This window comes from Chenopodium quinoa, unplaced genomic scaffold (genome assembly GCF_001683475.1).
Source record: "Chenopodium quinoa cultivar QQ74 unplaced genomic scaffold, ASM168347v1, whole genome shotgun sequence".
NCBI lineage: Eukaryota > Viridiplantae > Streptophyta > Magnoliopsida > Caryophyllales > Amaranthaceae > Chenopodium > Chenopodium quinoa.
The window spans coordinates 2,438,245-2,451,920 of record NW_018743783.1 but is presented as its reverse complement, the minus strand read 5'-3'; the positions used below and the strand labels follow the sequence as shown (position 1 = coordinate 2,451,920).

Here is a 13,676-nt window from a genome sequence, read left to right as displayed (position 1 = left end):
TGGTTCCTGCAGACCCTCCGATCTGGATGCTACATCCGGATATGTTGTCTACCGAGGATCGAGCTCATGCTATCCTTGGTTATCCTACGGAGCAGCTGATGCTGCCTAGAGCATCTTACCAGGCGTTTGTTGCATCCAGGCTGACCCCATTTCCAGCTTTCGTTCTGGTTAGTCTTTCTTTCTCTAGATTTATACATTATTATTATTATTTTTTTCTTGGCGTTCGGATACTGACCCCTTGTTTATCATTTTTTTGTAGAGGGTCGAGCTGGGTGGTTGGGTGCCTCCTGTGGCAGAGATCTGGTATAACGATGCTTTTGGATCGGTGATTCATGAGACTCTTCCGACAACGGAGGATGAGCACATACCGTTTGTCCCATAGACGGTTGAGCCGGCATGTTTTGTTTTGCATATGTACATAAATTTTTATCTATCATACACGTTTTTATAACTTAATAATTTTTTGGAACAGGTTCCGCGGGAGACCGTGAACGGCATGGTGAGGACCCTTCGAGCTTTCCTAGCTGCTTACCGGAGGGCCCTTGTGGCTTTGTCATGCCGTGATTATCAGATGGTTGTGGTAATTTTTATTTTCTTTCTTCTCTTTTTTTATTTCATCAAAGTTATTACATGAACGTGTATTAATCTTTGATTTGGATTTTGTAGGGTGTGCAGCAGCCTTCCGGGAGTCGCCGAACTCCCTGATCCCATTGTGTATATTTTTTTTTTAAATTATGGGAAATGTATATATTTTTATCATCATTTTTATACATACGATTTTTGTACATACGAAGTATTTTGTATATATCGCCTTTTGTTTTTTTTATCGTATTTTATTTTCCATAAATATTTGCGCAAAAATTATACGAAAATTTCCGAGGGAAGGAAATGGTTCCCGACTTGCCCCCCTCAAAAAAAGAACGAAAAAAAAGGAAAGTAAAAGAAAGCGGGGAAAGGAATAAGGAAAAAGAAATGAAGAAGGAAAAGAATAAGAAAAAGAAACAAAAGAAAAAAAAAGGAAAAAGAAAAGGAAAATAAATAAAATAATAGAAGGAAAATAAAATAAAAAAGGAAAGGGGAAGGAAGTAAGTAATAACAAAAAAAGGCAAGCGTGTGAGTTAATCATAAAATCGTAATAAAATTTCCGATATTCATTAAGCAAAATACGAAAATAACCAAAAATTCGTTGCGGCAGACTAGACGCGCAACTGCATGAGTTGCATGCCGACGCCGAGCGTAGGAGAATGAGTTGTGCGTGGATGTTGTGCGCAATTGGTTGAGTTGCATACGACATCTACGGGTGAACTTTCCTTTGAGCGTATTTTGCCAAAAATCGGATCGTTTTGGTTTATTTAAACACGGTTACGTCTAGGCTTTTGCCCATCTTACATTCATTCGACACCAACAATTAGTATTATTCAAAAGAATATTTAATATTAAAATAGTGAAAAATTTTGAGCAATGATTGAAACAAAGGGTCACCTCCTTTTCTAGTAAGGATAAGTTAGCTTTTAAAATATACCACCTTGACGCCCTACTAAGTTATATGCAACTCAACATTAACTTTGGTTTTCTTCATGTTGCTGTTAACCATTGGGATTCCAACCACCAGCTTTTCCTCTTCAAAGGGGATGAAATAAACCCATTACCTGGCGAGTTCGAAGCTCTACTAGGTTTCCCTACAAATACTCTCCCTGTGACTTATGCCCCTAACTTGTTAGATTCCAAACCTGCTTTTCAACAATTTTTTGGCTTGAATGACAATGATATTGCCAAAATTGATATGGAGCATGGCGTGAATTTAATTCAATTCATCGAACATTTTGTAACTCCTCGAAACAATTTGACTAAACAACGTTTTAAAATTCGTGCTTTATGTTTTTGTCTTGTTGTCATTTGTTTACTTAGGATAGGCAAAGAATATGGAGATTATTCAATGGTGTCCATAGTAGAGCATATAGAGGGGTGTTATTCACCCGCTTCACTGGCCTTGGCGGAAACTGTGCTTTGCTTAAATCGGCTTAGAGAAGATCCAAACGAGAACGGTTTCACCGGAAGTAGTCCTTTCCTTTTACACGTACATTTTTTTTTTCAAAGTACTCGTTAGCGCGCGCAACTGTGGAGGTTGCGCTGGTATGCCCAGCACAACTTCCATAGTTGCGCGCGGATGGCGTGCGCGACTTATCTGTTGCGCGCGCCACCTGCTGTTGCAGTATTCACAATCTAACTTTTCGATTTTTTTTTTTAGATTTGGCTCGTGGAGTACTTGCAAATAGTTGATCGGCCACAAAATCTTGAGGCCAATGGAGTGAGATCGTTCCCTGGTCGTCGCATTCTTTACAAGCATAAGAATGAAGAAGAATGGACGGCCTCTTTCTGTTATGGGGTTCCTAACATACGCCTTGTGGTTCCTTGGTGGAACATAAGTAATTTGGTTGGGAATAGTTGTAATTGTCCCTATATTTGCCTTTTAGGCCTTTCTAGTACTACTTACATATTTCCTTCCAGGGTTATGAGACAATACGGGATGAAACAACTTATCCCTTCACAAGACTGTGATGCTCCCAAGGATGTGAATTTTAAGGCCGAAAGAATTCCCCATTGGATTGAGTATTGAACTAGCCTTCCTAAGTGGGTAGTGCAAAATCCCACTGTAAGCATAGTTTTATCTTCCTTTAACAAGGCTTGGATGAATGTGGCTGACAATAGAGAATTGAATAAGGCTCGTCAACAAAATCAAGGCGCTTTGGCTCGTAATCCACCTAAGCCTTTAGTGCAATCAGCCACCACTACTCCTACTAATGGCCAAAAATGAAGGAGTGAGGAGAAAACTGGATTTTTTCCACATCTCATAAGGCTCGTCCAAGAGAACCTAAGAGGAAGGTTGCTCCAAACTTGCACAACAAGGAATAAAAATAAAAGAGCCATCCTCAAATCCTCGAAAAAAGGCTCCTTCAAAATCCAAAGAGAAGGGGAAAAAGGTAGAAAGGGCTCCTATTCCCAAATTGAAGAATAATGTGTGGTTCAAGAAGAAGCGAGAAGGCGAAAGTTCTAAGGTTTCTGCAATGGATAATACTCCTCCTTCGAGTATCACGATTGAGGATATAGTAAAACCTTAAGGTGTTATACAATATTATTAGTAGTACATTTTTTTTAATAAAGTGTAATCACTACTATAAGTTTTTTTTATTATCACTATCTAAGTTCTATGATGTACTTTTGAACGCATTTATGTTTAGGAATAAAAGAGCACTTTTATTTAATTTTGTTGTTTTATTTGACCGGATCAAAGATTGCCATACGTATTTGTATCACAAAATCAAGTCTTGCGTAGTTCTTGTGCAATTTTTTTTTTTATTTGTTTTGTTTTGTTTTTTCTTTAATCCTACGTGTAGGATTTAAATGAAAAATTAATCAAACATGTTCAATAATTAAAATCAAAGTTTAATTTTTGTTTTCCGAATATACATAAGAATTGAATACTTCTTTGTTTTATCGCTAGTAAAAATCGTGTTTAATTTTCTTCAAGCGTAAAACTTAAGGTTCACAGTTCGACATCAGGTGGCGTGCGCAACGATGGGAGTCGCGTGTGCCTACTGCGCGCAACTAATTTAGTTGCACGCGGCAGCCTAGCGCAACCTTGTGAGTTACGCGCGGCACCTGTGTTGCGAGTGTTTCGCTTCTTTTTTTGTTTTTCTTACCAAGGTTTAAAATAAACGAGTGAATTTTTTTTTTATATCTTATTTACCCCCCCCAGTGTGAGGAATTTTTTCGTGGAGTTCGAAAAAATCCGAACACTTGAACGACTCGTTTTGATTGACCTCTTTTTTTTTTTTTTTTTTTTTTTTTTTGTCTACCCCCCTAAGTGTTGTGAATTTTACCGTATGGTTTGTTAAAATTTGAAACACTTAAGCGAGAATATTTTTTTTGTATTTATTTTTTTTTGATCTCCCCCCCCCCAAGTGTTATGAATTTTATCGTGGAGTTCGGTAAAATTTATAGCACTTAAAATCTTTGGTTTGAATGCTATGAAATTTGATTTATAATATTTGAATGAACGAGTTTATTCGGAATTCATATGTAGTATTTTTTAAGGCGATCAATGTTTATTAGTTGATTTTGTATATAATTTTTATTGATCTACACCCCCCCTCCAAGTGTAATGAATTTTATCGTGGAGTTCGGTAAAATTTATAGCACTTAGAATCTTTGGTTTGAATGCTATGAAATTTGATTTAGAATATTTGAATGAACGAGTTTATCCGGAATTCATATGTAGTATTTTTTAAGGCGATCAATGTTTATTAGTTGACGGATTTCATCGCCACGAATATCCATTAATCTAACTGCCCCCCTGATAGAATTTCGATTACGCGGTATGGTCCTATCCAATTGGGTTTAAATTTCCCTCGTGGATCAGTTGGAGGACCTCAAACCTCTTTTAGTACAAAGTCACCTTCTTTAATATTACGGCGTCGTACCCGTTTGTTAAAATGTCGCGCAATGCGTTGTTGGTAGAATTGTACATGATGCAAAGCTTTTATTCATCATTCGTCGAGGAATAAAAGCTTTTCATACCTAGCTCAAACCCATTCAGCTTTTGGTAGCTTACTTTTGAGTACGATGCATATGGATGGAATTTTTCAGTTCAATTGGTTGAATTGCGTCCATGCCGAAAACTAAGGAGTATGGAGTTACTCCTATAAAAGTTCATATGGACGTTCTATAACCCCAAAGAGCAAAGTGTAGTTTATTCGGCCAGCCTTTATAATGTTCTGCCATTTTCTTAATGATGATTGTTATGTTTTTATTTGCCGATTCTACTACTCCATTCATTTGAGGTCGATGTGGGGAAGAATGGTGATGTTTTACTTTGCAACGAGCCAAGAAGGATTCAACTTATGCTTTGAATTGAGATCCCTGGTCACTAATTAGTTCGTGTGGATCTCCATATCTACAAAATATGTTTCGTTCGAGAAACTTTGCAACATGTTTAGAAGTGATATTAACGTAAGAGGCAACCTCGATCCACTTAGTGAAGTAGTTGATGGCTACTAATATGTACTCGTGCCCTTCCGTTCCTGTTGGAAAAATTTTACCAATAATGTCAATTCCCCAAGTTGAGAATGGCTAAGGGGAAGTGAGATTCTATAGTTTGGATGGTGGAAGGTGTTGTAAGTTAGCAAACATTTGGCACTTTGGACATTTCTTGACATATTGAATGCAGTCATGTTACATTGTGGACCAAAAGTACCCTAAACGTGAGATTATATTAGCGAGCATTTTTCCATTCATGTGATGTCCATAAACACCTTTGTGAGTATCCTCCATAAGGCGTGTGGTCTCGGGTTGGTCTATACATAATAAGCTTTGACCAATTGGCCCTTTTTTACATAATCGACCATTAACCATCCCATAATGGGCTGCGAGCGTTCTCAAGGTGCGTTGGTCTTTAGATGAAGTATTTGCAGGATATGTGCCATGAGTAATATATTGGAGGATATGATCATACCAGGGGCTTTCCCCTACGATGTCATTTAATTCCTTTATTGTGTTGCAATAAGCTAATTCATCTCTTCTTTCAACTCATAATGGCATCATATTTAATTGATCAGGAATGTTGATCATTGAGGTAAATTTTGCTAGCGCATCGGAAAATTTATTTTCATTCCTTAGGAGATATTTAAAATCAATATAATCAAATTGCTCGATGAGTTTCTCTAGGTGTGCTTGGTATAATATCATTGTGGAGTTTTTGATTTTCCATTTTTTGAGTATATGATTTATTATTAGATTGGAATCACCATATATCTCTAATTTTTGCACACCTATGCTAGCTACTGCTTTTAATCCAACAATGCACGCCTCACATTCTGGGCATTATAAGTAGCCTCAAAGTCTAATTTGGCAGGGATTGGAGTATGTGCTCCCTTTGGACTTATGAGTAATACTCCTACGCCATACCCTTTTTGGTTGGATGCGCCATCGAAGTACATTACCCATTTGTCATCTTAGGTCATGAGAATTTCTTCATCCAGAAGATGAGTGGTTTCTTCAGGACTTGTTTGAATAGGATGTTGGGCCAGAAAATCGGATTTTACTTTTCCTTTTATTGATTTTTCAGGAATATATTTGAGTTCGAATTCGGCCAACATCACCAACCTCTTGGATATTCTTCCTTGTATGGGTGGTTGTTCAAACAAATACTTTATTGGATTGTGTTGAGAAATCACATGAGTGGTGTGGGGGAGCATGTAATATCGTAGTTTTTCAGTTGCCCACACTAATGCTAGACACGTTTTTTCTAAAGTGCTATATTTTGTTTCATGTTGGATAATTTTTTTACTTATGTAGTATATTGCACGCTCTATTTTATCTACCTCTTGTGCGAGCATGGCCCTTGTGGCCAAGTCCATGACAGTGATATAAAGTCTAAGAGGTAGTTTGGGTAGTGGTGGTACTAAAACTGGAGGACTTTTGAGATAGTTTTTTACTTTCTCAAAGGCCTCTTGACATTGGTCGTCCTATTCATGTTTTTCTTCTTTTCTCATTTTTTTGAATATTGGCTCACAAGTCATTGTCAACTTACTAATGAATCGACTAATGTACTGTAATTTACCAATAAACCCCCTAATTTGTTTTTCTGTTTGTGGGGGAGGCATGTCAACTATTGCCTTTATTTTCAAGGGATCGATCTCAATGCCATATGTGCTTACGGCGTATCCGAGTAACTTGCCGGAAGTTACCCCGAAAGTGCATTTTTGTGGGTTCAATCTCATCTTGTACTCTTTAATTTGTGCAAAGAATTTGCGTAAAGCTTTTGTATGATCCATTCTATCTATGGATTTTACAATCATATCATCCACATATACCTCTGTTTCTTTGTGCATCATATCATGCAAGAGAGTCGTAGTTGTTCTCTGGTACATAGCTCCTGCATTTTTAAGACCAAATGACATAACTGTGTAGCAATAAGTACCCCAAGGAGTAACAAAGCATGTCTTTTCTTCATCGATGAAGGATAACATCGCGTGTTCAGCCGTATTATCCACCAATATATCAATATGTGGTAAAGGGAAATCGTCTTTAGGACTGACTTTGTTGAGGTCCCTAAAGTTGACACACATGCGAACTCGTCCATCCTTTTTAGGGAGTGGGACGATGTTTGCTACCCATTTTGGGTAATTACATATGCGAATGAAACCGGCATCTAATTGTTTTTGTACTTCTTCTTTTAATTTTATAGCAACGTCAGGTTTCATCCGTCGAAGTTTTTTTTACTGGTTTAGACATAGGGTTCAAGGGAATGGTATGTTCCGCAATTTCCCTATCTATTCCAGGCATGTCCTTGTATGACCAAACAAACACGTCTTCAAATTCTTTAAGTGTCGATATGAGAGTCGATCGCTCTTCCGGATTTAAGGTTAGGCTAATTTTGACTTCTTTCTTGTTTTCGTTTGTTCCTATATTGATCGTTTCAGTTTCTTCAATCACAAGATTCTTTTGTTCTCGTTCATTCATTAATTCAATCAATTTATTAATATCATCATTTTGGTTAGATTGATTATTATAGCATTCAAAAGATTCAAGAGAAGGCATATACTCGGAAGTAGAGCTCGTCTGATTGAAATTAAAAGAATGTACATCAAGAGAGGAATCCTTTTTGGGATCCTCGTCCTTAGAACTAGAAAGTAAAGACTCAATAATGGCCACAAGGCCTGAATTCTCAGCTTCCTTAAAATCTAAACTAGACTCGTCATCGGATTCTTCAAACATTTGTCCTTTGCATTGGTGATTTCTATCTTGTCACCCTTGTGGTTAGTCCATTTAAAGGTCTTTCTCCATCCATGCTCGAAGGTATTATTTAAAGGGGTGATCAACAAAGTAGGGTCAAAAGCTTCATCTTGGATAGTGTTTTGATTGGTTTTGACATCGACGTGGTTTTGCTCTAGTCCAAATAGCAAGTTAAAGGCTTGCTTATCATAACACCCTGGAGTTGGGTGTTTTGATTGAGTGACACTTAAGTCATCATTCAAGAAGTAGCAATCGGAAAAAAACTTGAATCCAGGCTTCTTGATACCTTCAAGAACTAGTGGTTATGGAAAGTCATAGCATGGGTAGTTCTCTCCCTCCCTAAGGAATTGTCCATTAAGGGTTTGATTGTAAGATGGGAATAATGAAATTATCCCTTTCTTATTGTTGTTCCTATGTACCCTTATTTTGGCATCATGAGCTTCAAGTTCTTCCTTGGTTGGCTTATATCACTAGTAGAGAAAATGAAATAGGCACCCCCCCCAAGAACCGGTGACAAAAGAAATGGGCGGGATTAAAAAATTCAGAGTTGGCACCGATTCCAACCAAAATCGGTGCCAATCATTTAATTAGCACCGGTTCAAACCGGTGCCAACTTATTTTTTTAAAAAAAAAATAGTAAGTATGGCATAGAGTTGGCATCGATTTGCCAACTATGTTAATTAGCACTGGTTCAAACCGGTGCCATATTTGAGAAAAAAAAAAACCCGGGTTAGGTTATTCCAACGTACGTAACTTGCGTCTTTCTTTTTCAATTCCTTTTCCTCGATCTGTAACTTGCTTCTCCTTTCTCCTTCTACCTTTCCCCATTTCCCTCTTGACTCCACCACTACGCACCCCTTTCCACCACCACAACACTCTATCTTCATTCTTCACGGCATCAAGGCGATGTGACGGTGGTCGCGATTGGTTATTGGATTTTTAGAGTTTCAGGTGGCACCTCTCTCTCTTCTTCTTCACGGCGTCCCGCCTCCTCCTCCTTTGTTGTCTTGCGACAACCCAAAGTTTTTGTTCTTACCCCATTATTATACTCTCTTTCGAGGTTAAGGTTATCTTATGATGTTGAATAATTTTATAATTTGGTTGAGTTTTTGTTATTTTAGTTTTGAAATTAGGGCTTTGGTTGATTGTGGTTATGGGTATCCGATTTTTAGTTGTTTTTAGATGGATTTTTGGTTGTTTTTAGATGGATTTGTTGTGGGATGCAATTTCTTGGTATTTTTGTTGTGGTTTTGAATGATCGATTTGAAGTAGCATTTTGATCAAGTTCATTTTTCTGCTTTGAATAATTTTGTATATTTGGTCTTGATTTCAATTTTTAATAATTTATGTTATTTAAGTTGTAGCATAGATTTGGTTGATTAGTAGTTTACCATGGTTCAAAAATTATTGGGTTCCACTATTTACCATGTCTGATATAAGTATTTTCAAGTCTTTGCTTTCACTACCAATTGCTTATTCCAAGGATGGTCATGGACATGAATTTCTAGTGAGACAAAATTATCAAGGTGTAAGCTCTCCATGTAGATTTTTCTGGCTTAATTTGAGGGACATAACCGTTAAACAAGTTCGAGATCTAATGCCTTGGGATGTCATTGTTTGTGTTGGAAGCCTTATTCGTGTTCCAAATGCAGTGCCTGATAACTCGCAGTGATTATGTCTTGGACAAGGTCATTCAGATTTTTTTAAGCAGAAGCTTGTATGATGGTGTAGCCGTGTAGCCTGTGGCATGATGCCCCTGCTTTCCTATTGATCTCTTATGTTGTTATAAGAGCTTTCCATGTTTTATATGTCAGACAATTTAGTTACCTTAAAGAGTCTACTGCTAATCACTTGTGTTGTCTTAAGAACTATCCATGTTTTGTATGGTGACTATCTTGTTTTTACTATGAGAGTCTTTGACTAGTCTGTTGATCATTTTAATAATTAGTAATGCTAGCCAGAGCTCTCAATTGTGTTGGTTGCTCATATAATGTATTTTTATTTATTTAATTAATTTTTTATTTTTTTTACCTGAAACAGCTCTCAGGATTGTACCATAAAAGTTTGGGAAACTAAACAGGGGAAGTTAATTCGTGAGTTGAAGGTATATTAGACAACTTTATCAAGGATTCTTCAAGTCATACCCTGCAGTGTGTTGAATGCAATTCTTTTTGTTTTGTTTATTTGTTTGTCTTTTTTTTTTTAGATATATGTTTATTGGTTGTGATTATATTTTGCCGTAGATCACAATTTTTCGTGATTTTCTCTTCATTTGTGGTGTTCATGACTTCTCTGATTTTTTTGCTGTAATTGATGATGTTCTTTGTGTGTGACATCAGTTAGCAATGAACTGCATTCCTGGTGCTGTTGTAGTGAGGTTATCTCTGGTATTGAGTTTGCAGGTCACTTAAGGAACTGTGGATTCTTCGCCATTAGTGGACTCCCTCACATTATTCATTAACCCTTAATTGTCACCAGTATTGTTTGATGTGTAGTTCTCTTCTCTTTACCTGGACCTAAATTTCTTCATTGCATTGTTTAATGTACTATAACCTTGATGTTAGGGCCATGGACATTGGGTCAATTCTCTGGCACTTAGTACTGAGTATGTCCTTCGGACCGGAGCTTTTGATCACACAGGAAAGAAGTGTTCTTCCCCAGAGGAAATGAAGGAGGTAACATAGATTTCAATCTCTATGCTTTCAGCTCCAGAAGTTAGAGTCTATAGTTGTGAGTCATCCATATTGTCATTCAAGTGGTTATTTTTCTAAGAGTGCGCAAGTCTTTTCATAGATATTATTCCATCTTTTTTCTTCGTATAGTTATGTATTTAGCTCACATTTTCGAATAATTGTTCTGATAAATGGAATGTATAGAAACTGGCCTTTGGTTAGAGTTGTCACCTGAGACAGAAAGTAGAATTAATTTGCTTTATATAGTCTTCTAAGGAACTAAGAAGCTCACAGATATTTCTTGACTGCATAGCTAAGAGCCTGTTTCATATCCTTTTTTTGTTTTGTTATAATTCAGTTTAGTTGGTTTCTGATCTATCATTCCATGTTTAAACCAAGGTTGCTTTGGCTAGATACAACAAAATGAGAGGTGATGCTCCAGAGAGACTGGTTTCAGGTTCTGATGATTTCACCATGTTTCTATGGGAACCTTCTGTAAGCAAGCACCCTAAAGCTCGAATGACAGGGCATCAACAGGTGAGACTGAGATTTTTTTTCCTCTAATATTTAGAAAGCTTATGTAGTTTGTCGTCTAATTTAGTGTTCCAGCTCTAACTGGGTTTACTCATATTTGATTTTCAATGTTGTATCTCCTTTTCCACATTTCTTTATTGGCTATAATATAATAGTTACTTGTTGGCTGGTTGCCATCTAAGATTTTCATTTGTTGTTTCACTCAGCTTGTGAATCATGTTTACTTTTCTCCTGATGGGCAATGGGTGGCAAGTGCTCCCTTTGATAAATCTATTAAGTTGTGGAATGGTGTTACGGGGAAATTTGTTGCTGTTTTTCGGGGTCATGTTGGGCCTGTTTATCAAATAAGGTCTGAATTTTTCCTATATTCCTCAAATTTTCAAAAATATGGTGGACGCTGTTGTTGATCTGATATTTTATGTTCCATTGCAGTTGGTCTGCAGATAGCAGACTCCTATTGAGTGGTAGCAAGGACTCCACGCTAAAGGTTAGTACAAGTAACAATTATCCAACTTCCACTTCAACGAGAAGTTATCTCAGCAAATGTAGAGGGGTCCAATCCACCTTTTCTCTTGTAGCCTTGGGAACCTTGATAGATAGTGATACCCCATTTCATCATGAAAGCTTCATTCAGTATTTGGCAATATCACCTTGAATCATATATGAATTTTGACTCCGTAGTAAGTAGTAACCCCTAAAGAGGAAGGATGAACACAAAATATGATGCCTGTCTTGTGCAGGCAGCATACAGGATTAGAAGTTGACTCTCATTTAACATAAGCTAGAACTCTAACATGAAGTGATAATATCATTAAACTTATTTGCACAAAGCCAACTAAATTCTGGCTATATATCACGACATTGTAGGTTCACCTTGTTTCTTCATATTATGAGATCCAAATTGTGTGATGAAGATGAGGTCTATTTCTGTTTGATGGATTTAGTCTTTAATCATAATAATGTTGGTGTGGCTTGTGAGATTAGTTGCATTTTATATGATTATATTTAGTTTATTGCTGATTTCCTATCTTCTCAATTAGATATGGGATATCAGAACGCAGAAGCTGAAACAAGACCTTCCAGGCCACGCAGATGAAGTTGGAAATTTTAATTTAGATTGGACTCACTGGGTACATGCGCTGCTTCAATTATTACTGTGATGATAGATCTCCTTCATGCTATCTAGCCTAGTGGGCGGCTAGTATGGTTGGCTGCATAACCTGCTTTATAATCATAATCCATTCCAATGATTTATAATGTGTATAGGCCAGGTTCTTGTTTATCCAACTTAGTAACTATTAGACATGTTCTATGTGAAAAAATAACCTAGAGCATATAGGATGTGAAAGTGATGATTTAATCTTAAGAAAGCTTTGTTTAGTTTCGCGTTATTGATTCAAAGTTTTCTTTATATAATATTGACAACAGACTTCTACAATTGGAACCGCGTCAAGCTAAGATACTGTGATGGAGCTTCCTTTGCTGGCGATTCCAAGTTTGACATGGGGTATACATACTTCACTTAATGGCTTGGTCTGATCTGTTTGTGTGGGTTTCAGAATTACAGTAAATAATTATTTTCTCCATTTCTCTAATTTTGTATGTTACCATTGGACAGACCTCAGTGATTTACTTTAGAGGGCAAAAAATTTGGCAGGCAATGATTCTTGATCTTCTTCCAAAAGGGTTGGCACATGCAAAGAAGGTAGGTTTCGATGATAATATCATGAAATCAAATGTGAAAAGCTTCTTAACACCTTGCGAAAATCATAGGCATTTGACATCTGTTCGTACTCATGATCTGCAGGCTTTGCTTTCTGGTTGCTCTGCAGGGGGTTTAGTAGTGTTCTTGCACTGTGACAACTTATCCAGGTTTCTACCAAGAAATACTACTGTCAAATGTCTGAGTGATGCCAGTTTTTTCTTGGACATGCAAGTCCTCTCCACTGCTCGATCGAGTCCTACAATGTTTTGCTTTAATCGAACAGCTCTGGTGGAAGGAAATGAGAGAAGTAGGCCACGGTGATAAGAAGGACCAAGATTGGTGGCCGAGCATGACCACTCTAAAGGACCTAATTTTTTCTTTGGACACTTCAAATTTTTTTTTGGACGAAAATTGTAATATTTTAGCCTTTTTTAATGAAAAAATGTAACTTTATATATATGTTAATGTTTCTATATCAGTTTAAGTGGAAAAAATGCAAAACAAAAATTTTTTTATTTATTTTTTTGGGTATTTTTGGCACCGGTTTGGACCAGAACCGGTGCCAAGAGTTTTTTTAAAATATTTTTTTGAGACTTTAGGCACCGGTTCAAAGGAAGAACCGGTGCCTAAAGTAGGGTTTTTCGCACCGATTCTCACTCAGAACCGGTGCCAATAGTATTAAAAATAAAAACAAAAATTGGCGCCATGGTAGTTGGCACCGCTTAACCGGTGCCAAAGCATGTAGTTGGCACTGATTAACCGGTGCCAAATCATGTAGTTAGCATCGGTCAACCGGTGCTAAATGCTTTCCTTGGCACCGGTTGAAAACCGGTGCCAAATTTTCATGGATTTGGCATCCCTCAAATACCCAACGGTTCAAAACCGGTGCCAAAGGGCGGGTTTGAACCGGTGCCTTTTTACCTTTTTCGTTTAGTGTATCCCAATCTAAAGGAGAAGCTTTTGTTTGGAAT

At 37.2% G+C, this 13,676-nt stretch overlaps 1 protein-coding gene across 1 annotated transcript; it reads left to right on the top strand.

The window, feature by feature from the left end:
* Positions 1 to 8,633: 8,633 nt before the first annotated feature.
* Positions 8,634 to 13,233, top strand: LOC110684834 (notchless protein homolog; the record flags this gene model as incomplete). Its single annotated transcript, XM_021861263.1, has 10 exons — positions 8,634 to 8,854; positions 9,835 to 9,898; positions 10,359 to 10,469; positions 10,866 to 11,003; positions 11,207 to 11,349; positions 11,433 to 11,487; positions 12,041 to 12,130; positions 12,429 to 12,507; positions 12,619 to 12,705; positions 12,808 to 13,233. Coding segments are annotated over 8 exons (852 nt in total), but the record flags the coding sequence as incomplete, so codon positions are not given.
* Positions 13,234 to 13,676: the final 443 nt, after the last annotated feature.